General features: G+C 37.8%; 2 protein-coding genes across 2 annotated transcripts in view; both read right to left on the reverse strand.

The window, feature by feature from the left end:
* Positions 1–146: 146 nt before the first annotated feature.
* Positions 147–981, reverse strand: LOC107591858 (basal body-orientation factor 1-like). Its single transcript, XM_016281135.1, has 3 exons — positions 875–981; positions 716–797; positions 147–324 (listed from the first exon to the last, which is right to left on the reverse strand). The coding sequence occupies exons 1-3, from the start codon at positions 954–956 to the stop codon at positions 147–149; spliced, it is 342 nt and encodes a 113-aa protein (XP_016136621.1). The 5' UTR covers positions 957–981.
* A 1583-nt stretch (positions 982–2564) lies between these two features.
* The window catches only part of LOC107591835 (UPF0577 protein KIAA1324-like), a 10557-nt gene continuing 4740 nt past the window's right edge, over positions 2565–8381 (reverse strand). The window contains exons 8-22 of the mRNA XM_016281107.1: positions 7082–7170; positions 6781–6958; positions 6468–6596; positions 6210–6300; positions 5965–6070; positions 5514–5648; positions 5138–5401; positions 4708–4881; positions 4444–4594; positions 4259–4352; positions 4005–4106; positions 3756–3882; positions 3466–3644; positions 3005–3170; positions 2565–2855 (exon numbers count right to left, since the gene is read on the reverse strand). Coding sequence (XP_016136593.1) covers positions 2787–2855; positions 3005–3170; positions 3466–3644; positions 3756–3882; positions 4005–4106; positions 4259–4352; positions 4444–4594; positions 4708–4881; positions 5138–5401; positions 5514–5648; positions 5965–6070; positions 6210–6300; positions 6468–6596; positions 6781–6958; positions 7082–7170 — 2054 coding nt within the window. The 3' untranslated portion in view covers positions 2565–2786. The remainder of the gene's footprint in view (positions 2856–3004; positions 3171–3465; positions 3645–3755; positions 3883–4004; positions 4107–4258; positions 4353–4443; positions 4595–4707; positions 4882–5137; positions 5402–5513; positions 5649–5964; positions 6071–6209; positions 6301–6467; positions 6597–6780; positions 6959–7081; positions 7171–8381) is intronic.

Genomic DNA, 8381 nt, shown 5'->3' on the forward strand with positions numbered 1-8381 from the left:
TCCTTCTCGAGTGAGAGCTCCATAATCTAAATATATTAAATATATCACTATATATTCAGGTTTATGTCAGGTTTTACAAGGTTAAATTGTACTTTGATGTCATTAAGCTTACGCTTTAATTAAATACTCTATATAGAAACTGACTCCTAAAATTTCTGATTGTCTGTTAGTGATAGCACCTTTAAGAGAGCAAGAGAAGCATTCTTCTCTGTCAAGGCTACATTGGTCCTCTTCAGTTCTTCCGCCTCTTTCACATAATAATTCAGTGCCTCATTCAACCGTACATTCTCCTTGAACACAGAATGTGAAGCTGTACCAAGCTGCCTGTTGGGAGCAAAAACTGAAGATTTGACTCAATAAACACAAATGATACACATACAAAGGTCTTATATGCAGTCTTTAATCGGAATGACTGGAATGAGCAATGGATTCAATAATAGAATTAAAAGAATAGCTGCTCACGCAATAGCTTCATGATGCGCTGAGTGATCTTTTGCTCCGCTTCCTTCTCAAAGTGAATCTATATAGAAAAATATACCGCTGACTGTTCTAGCGTGTATTTTGGCACTTATGGTATCTAAAGTATCTAAAAATCCATAACAAATGGATTTTAAATATGCTGGTAAATGCACTTTCTGAAATGTTTCTATGCATAATCTATAATGTCTTATTTATGAATGGATGTATAAAATATTTTGCATCTGGGTTTTCTCACCCGTGCTGTGTAGAACTTGTATTCTGTTCTCGCCAGACTCTCTTGGTGTCCACGGTCAGCGATATAAAAATGTTTCTCTCATCTAAAAGCACAAGAATCACTTTAGATGTTTTTATGCATCTATATTGCTTTCTACATTAAATAGTTATTAGTACTAACTGTGCAGTACACTGATTAGGTCTTCTTCCAGATTGGCCTTTATTTTGTGAAAATGCTTAATGGTTTTGAGCTGGCCTTGCATCCTCTGGAAGTCACTTGACCTCTGCTTAAACCTCTCTTCTAAAGCATCAATCTTCTTCGTGAACCTAGGAGAGGAGGTAATTCTGACTTTGCTATGACAATCTGGCGCTTCTGAATCAGCTACTGTTTTGTTTGTACTTTGCTTCTATGCCATAAAATGGCAATGTCCTATAGAAATCCCCATAAGAATTTGGCTGAAAATATCTGCTGATCCAGAGCTTCAGTCCTGATGCTTCACTAACATCTACTGCTGCTCTGAATCACAGCATCAGAATCAGTCAGATTACTGCACAAATCAAACAGAACTACATCACTCACTGGCAAACCCAAACACAACAGCAGAGTAAAGTGCAATGCTATCTGGCCCTAAAGAGAGAGTACAGTATGGCAGAGTATCTGTACACAGTGTCAGATAAGAAACTGAGAAGCACGTTGACCAGATACAGACTCAGCGGACACAAGCTGATGATAGAGACGGGCAGACACAGAAAAACATGGCTGCCACCGGAGCAGAGACTGTGTTCACACTGTGATCTGAATCAGATGGAAACAGAGCTGCACTTCCTAACAGAATGCCCCAAATACACAAATATACGGACAGTTTTCTATGATAAAATACAGCAGATCCATCAGACATTTAAAACTCTTTCAAACCAGGAGAAACTGCCGTATCTGTTATGAGAACAGAATAACTGCTGTGTGTTTGCTGCTCAATGTGTCTGCCTGTCACCATAGAAGAGAAAACACTCTCCCTGCCCTGATCTGATGTTTCCAGCACATTTACATTTTATTATGCCATATTACTGTATTATATTACATATAGATGTATGTTGCTTCTGTAAACCCTTTCGGGCTCTGTCTTTACATTTATTTTGAAAGATGAAGCTCGCGATTATGGTAAGGGCCGTTACATTTCCGACGAGTGCTTGTGGTGTTCGGCCAATCACAATGCACTGGATCAGCTGGCCAATCAGAGCAGACTGCACTTGTCGGAAGGAGGGACTTTGTAGAAAACTAAGCGTTTGAGAGGCGGGGCATAGAGGACCTACAATAATGTACAGCATTTGAAAAATAATGTGTTTTTTGAACATTAAAGCATGTCAACATATTCTGTTACACCAAATACACCAAATAATGATCTTTAAAAAAGCATCATATAACCCCTTTGATAAACAAATTAGGCTATATTCTTTAAGAAACCCATTACAAACAAGATGGCATTTCCTAAAATACAAATAACATATCAAAAATAACAAAAAAGGTACGCACAACATAAATGCTAGTATGCCAAAACATTTGAACGCTTTAAAAAAATGAAAAATGCAACATATGGCAAGCACTTGCAAGTGTAGCTCTCAACTCATGAAAACATCTCACTGGCACAAATGAAGAGAAAAAAAACATATATTTGATATATATCACAAAATGGCGTGTCAAATAAATGCAATGTAAATTTTCCAGCATTATCTTTCACAAGCATATGTGTTTGGTATTTAAAAAACATGTGTAGGCCAATATAAACAATGATATAGGTCTTATATATATATATATATATATATATATATATATATATAAAAACAGCATAAAAAATATTTTAAAATCTTCTTATGCCAGTCTTGCCTCCGGTCTGCTGAATCCAGAGGAGATGCAACTGAAACAATCACAGGTTTATGAGGTGACTTGAATAAGGCAGAGTTGTTTTTCAATATTTTGTCTTAGCTCAGTCTCTTTGGGAATAAATGTATTGATGTTATATTGTCAAATATAGCGTTGAGGATGTCTTGTGACAGGCCAAACATTTCTTGCTGGCTCTCCCCATATCTGAGAAGATCTAGTTCATCTCCATCTCCTGTGCAGCTGATGATTTTAGAGGAACAGAATCAAAGCCATCTGACGTTCTCTGTAAAATAACAGAACTTTGTCAAGAAATGCCTGTTAATGCTAATATTATTGTAACATTAAAAACATGTATAGTGTCCATTACATCAAGAATAAAGCTATAGAGTTAACAGTACGGCCAAGCTGAAGTCTATCTTGTGACCTTCTTACCTCTCTGGAAAATGACTTGATCTTAGTGAAGAAAGACTTCTTGGAGAGGTAGATGAGGTCATCCTCTGCATCTTCTCCCTCCATGATGGCGCAACTATCTGCAGCTGGAAGTTCACACTCCTTATCTCCTGCAGTCATCATTAGCTTTGAGTACTTATACTGCAGCCTAAAGAGAGGGCATGAATACACTTATACATACAGCAGCCTTCATTATTTTTTAAAAAAAGTTAAACAACAACGAGGCTATATTTTATTTTATTTAACAATATAGTGGGGGAAAAAAACTTTTCCATCAACAATTTATCAAACTTTATGTACAATTTCATTAGACCCAATTAAGCCTATAGGTAATTTCACATGTATGCTGCTTTGTTTTCCACTTCAACAGTTTTATTACTAGATGTTAAAGTAACAGTTTTTGGTCTCATTTTTAAATATCACTTTCAGTAATGAACTCTCACTTGCGTGTCCTTTTCCAGAAGTAGCAGCTGATGGTAATGAGCAATATGGCGGCAACAGTTCCGATAGAGACGCCAAACTTAAGCCATAAGTCTAGTGTCACACAGGCACTGATCTTTTGAGGAGGCAGTGACACCCCACCTGTACACCTCAGAGGTTGCTGCCACACATAAGTAGTCCTCTGAGAAACAAACACATTTAGCTAATAAATGGTCAAATAAAAACATTCAGAGTGGGAAAATAGTCTAATTCAGAATCTGCGTGGTTTATCATGATGCGAGTTGACATATACCTGAATTCCTTGGATACAAGCGCTCACAATCTCCTTAATGTTCCTCTCGGAACAGAGAGGACAGGCATACTGGGAGCACCACAGGAAATGGAAGGAGCAGCCATCACAGGTGCCCTCTGAGCAGTTGCTATACCAAACGCACACACACACACACACACACAGAAAACAACCAATAAAGACCGATATTAGACAGACAGATAGATAGATAGACAGATAGACAGAAAATATGAAGCAATTTTCATATTGTACCTTGGAAGCGAAACATGGTTCTTCAGTGTTACAGTGGGATCACATCGGAGCCTAATGGAGGCAGATCTTCCATTTTTACATGCTTGCGTAGTTTCTCTAGATCTGTTGACACCATAATGGGAAGAATATCAGATAAGTCTACTTAACTAAATAAACTGAGATACTTGAATTTGAGGTCAACAAAAAGTCTTTGTGAAAACAATAAAAGCATTTGAATAAACTAAACACAGATCGTTGTAAGCAAGTACACTCACCTGTAGTAGAACATGACATCAGGCAGCTCTGATTCAACAGGAAAGTTGCCCTCCAATGATGAGATGTCATCAAATTGAAAGTCAGTAGTCACTCCTGAGTATAAAAATGTTCCATTTGATGAATCCACAGGACCCACTGGGATAGGTGTATTTGATATAGATTTCAAAGCATTGGTAGCACTCACCGATTAAACTATCTCCAATACTGAAGGGCTGAGAGGACACAACACTCTGACCCCTGACCTCAGAAGGCACTACAGTAGACTGACAAATGTAGCCTTTTACATCCCTCTTGCTTTCAGTCACATTTTCCAAACAGGATGCAAGAGCCCTGTTCTAATGACAGAAAGACACATATTAATGCTTGATTCTGAATTTTTACAACTCACTACATACTTTACACTTTAGTCATTCATAAAAACTGAATGTGGTCTAATTTATTCACGTACTTCTGTCCCACACAGCGCCACACTGAAATGGTGGAAATACTGCAGCCCTTTACTGGTGAAGCGTGGGCTGCTCTGGAAACCTATGACATTTGCCAGCGGAGAGAAATCATAATTCAGCATCTCTCCTTTATGATGTAGTGCTAATGTACAGTCACTCATGCATGCAGAACGGCCCTGTGAACAGAGAGGACAAGCATATGTAACAGAAGTGAATATATATATTAAGTAGTTAGAAAGTGCATGATTTGTGAAAATCGATATTTATATTATTTACAAATAATATAATTTGTACTATTTACAAATATTAGGGGGGGGGGGCTGTTCACACAGAACACGTTTGTGGAATAGAAAAGAGCACATGGTCTAGAGACGAGTTTTAAAAGTTGAATTTCTTTTAAATAATGCTTAATAATTAAAAAATAATGCTTACTTCATTACTGTAAGTATTGGGTCCGCAAGGTATGCAGGCTTGCTTTCCGATTGGCTGCTCGGGCCTGATGATGGTATTTGAGGGACAGCTTTTACACACTCCAGTGCCGTTCAGCATGTAGTGTCCTGGAGGGCAGGGCACGCAGGCTGAGTCAGAGTCAACGGCAGCTAGAGCACACTGACGACATTCTGAAGCCACACCCCCAATCACATTAGTGAGGTGAACAGAGTAGATCTTAGCATAGTCAGAGCTGTATTCATTTTTCTGTAAGACAGACACACAGCCATAGATCATCAAAAGCGTTTTAGAGTCTAAAACCTCAGTAAACAGTAAAAATCAAACAGGAAAGTAGTAAGAGATTGCGGTTTAATCTTACCATGCTGAAGATCCCAGTACGCTGAAAACCCCAGGTGAAACTAACAGTGTTGTTGCTTTTAATAAGATAAGAGTAAGATTGCTTCCCCATAGTGCCAGACCAACTCTCCACAATATTACTCCATTCATTTTGCCCCTGCGGAGAAATATGTCAACAAATCTTAGACATTAATACTCTGCAAAATAAGGCTAAAACATTATAATGATTGTACCATTTAAAAGTGTGGGCTAAGTAAGATTTTTAAAAATATATATAGTTTCATTCATTCATCAATGATGCATTAAATTGATCAAAAGTGACATTGAAGACATTTACAATGTTACAAAAGATTTCTACTTGAAATAAATGCTGTTTTCGATATTGATAATAATAACAATAATAATAATATGTTATTAAGAATAAAAATAATATTTTATATATACACAATTATATAAAATACGGCCGAACTCACTGCCATGAAATACAGTTTACAATCAGCTGTACACTTTGTTTCAAACACAAATGTTATTCTGGAAAGCTGAACTCTCTCATTGCCTTCACTCAGGGAATGAGGCAGGCTGGAAAAAGGAAAAACCAGAATATATTGAGTACATTTTTAGCCCGTGTTTACGTCTCTTGTATTAGCGTTAATGTTGATGAGGTCTTTATTTGATGTATTGAGACCATTAATACGATGCAGTTGCTGTGTGTGCTCACCTGTATCCAGGTACTGTGAGCGTCAGCATCATGTAGTCAGAGTCCTGATTGCTTGGTGTGGTGTAGATGTACTCACCTGCAACCTCCCAGCCTGTTACAACAAAATCCCCATAACTCACAAACATATGACAGAATGCCTTTGTCTACAAAAACTTCACCATATTCCCTAATCAATGGCTCACTTAAAATTACATATCAAATTATATAAAATTTACATCAAATCGTGTGGAAAGCTAGTGATGAGATATTTAGGCCTACCTGTGCTCCTCTCAGTGCTGCTGTATTCTGAGCTGAAGACTGAACTCCTCATATTGCTGGGCATTTTGTTCCACCATTTATATTCAAAACCCACGACTGGTTCTGTTCCAGCGGGACACTCTGAACATTCTGAACACATGTAACATGATCATTTCTAATAGTGAGTTCTGTAATTGATGCACTACAATAATATACTAAAGCATACATTTAGTGTTATATACACATGTAGTGTTGTCATCTACAGATATAACAGAGATGCATATGCTGTCATAGTGAAATCTTTATTTGTTGTCTGTTGGCTTTGTCTCTCTACCTGTCCCATTTGAATAGAAGCCATGTGGGCAGGGTTCACAGGTGGAGGTGTTGCTGGAGAAGAATCCTGGATTGCATGGAGGGCAGGCCATCATCTCCCCTGAAGCCGGAAGCTTCACTGCCCCCTCCACAGTCTCACTGCAGATTTTTGGCTTGATCCACTTATACATCAGTTGTGTCTAAAGAAAGAAAGTAAGAAAGATAAAACAATCAGTTGTCAGCGGGAGATGTTGCATCAAATCAAATTAAAAAAAATTATTAATAAAAATCTCGCTAGATTTGTTGGATTTTTTTTGTGGTACCTGACCACTGGAGTCACATGTTGTGTGGGTATAGAAGTAATCAGTTGTTTTGCAGGGCAGTCGCTGTAGACAGGTTCCAGATCCAATTCCTGGAGTAACACACACAAGAGAGAGGAAAACGCCCATGGCATTATGAAAAACACGCACACACACACTCGTTTAGATAAAGTGATAAAACACAGTAGGCAAATGCCATAGAGTACAGGCGCTGGAGAGTGCAGGACATTTACATGAACATTTACTTTCATGTGCTTACATTTAAATGCTTGATCACATCTATGCAGATGTAACGTTCAAAGCCCTTTACAAGGCATTTGTTGGGTGACCACCAGTCATTAACTATAACTACGCTTAAATGCATTGTGAAATATGCATTTTATAGTATATTCAAGTTTATTTGTATAGTGCTTTTCACGATGCAAATTGTTGCAAAGTCGCTTTACAGAAAATTAAAGTTTATACATTATATTTGTCAGTCATATGTATATGACCGAGATATTTGTTAGTTTAACCACAAAATCAATCAATTATTATATCAACAATTCAATATCTTTCAATATCAATCAATCAATAAATAGATATATACAGGTGCATCTCAATAAATTAGAATGTCGTGGAAAAGTTATTTATTTCAGTAATTCAACTCAAATTGTGAAACTTGTGTATTAAATAAATTAAATGCACACAGACTGAAGTAGTTTAAGTCTTTGGTTCTTTTAATTGTGATGATTTTGGCTCACATTTAACAAAAACCCACCAATTCACTATCTCAACAAATTAGAATATGGTGACATGCCAATCAGCTAATCAACTCAAAACGCCTGCAAAGGTTTCCCGAGCCTTCAAAATGGTCTCTCAGTTTGGTTCACTAGGATAAACAATCATGGGGAAGAATGCTGATCTGCCAGTTGTCCAGAAGACAATCATTGACACCCTTCACAAGGAGGGTAAGCCACAAACATTCATTGCCAAAGAATATGGCTGTTCATAAAGTGCTGTATCCAAGCATGTTAACAGAAAGTTGAGTGGAAGAAAAAAGTGTGGAAGAAAAAGATGCACAACCAACGAGAGAACCGCAGCCTTATGAGGATTGTCAAGCAAAATCGATTCAAGAATTTGAGTGAACTTCACAAGGAATGGGACTGAGGCTGGGGTGAGGCATCAAGAACCACCCCACACAGACGTGTCAAGGAATTTGGCTACAGTTGTCGTATTCCTCTTGTTAAACCACTCCTGAACCACAGGCAACATCAGATGCGTCTTACCTGGGCTAAGGAGAAGAAGAACTGGACTGTGGTCC

This window comes from Sinocyclocheilus grahami, unplaced genomic scaffold (genome assembly GCF_001515645.1).
Source record: "Sinocyclocheilus grahami isolate Dianchi unplaced genomic scaffold, SAMN03320097.WGS_v1.1 scaffold146.1, whole genome shotgun sequence".
NCBI lineage: Eukaryota > Metazoa > Chordata > Actinopteri > Cypriniformes > Cyprinidae > Sinocyclocheilus > Sinocyclocheilus grahami.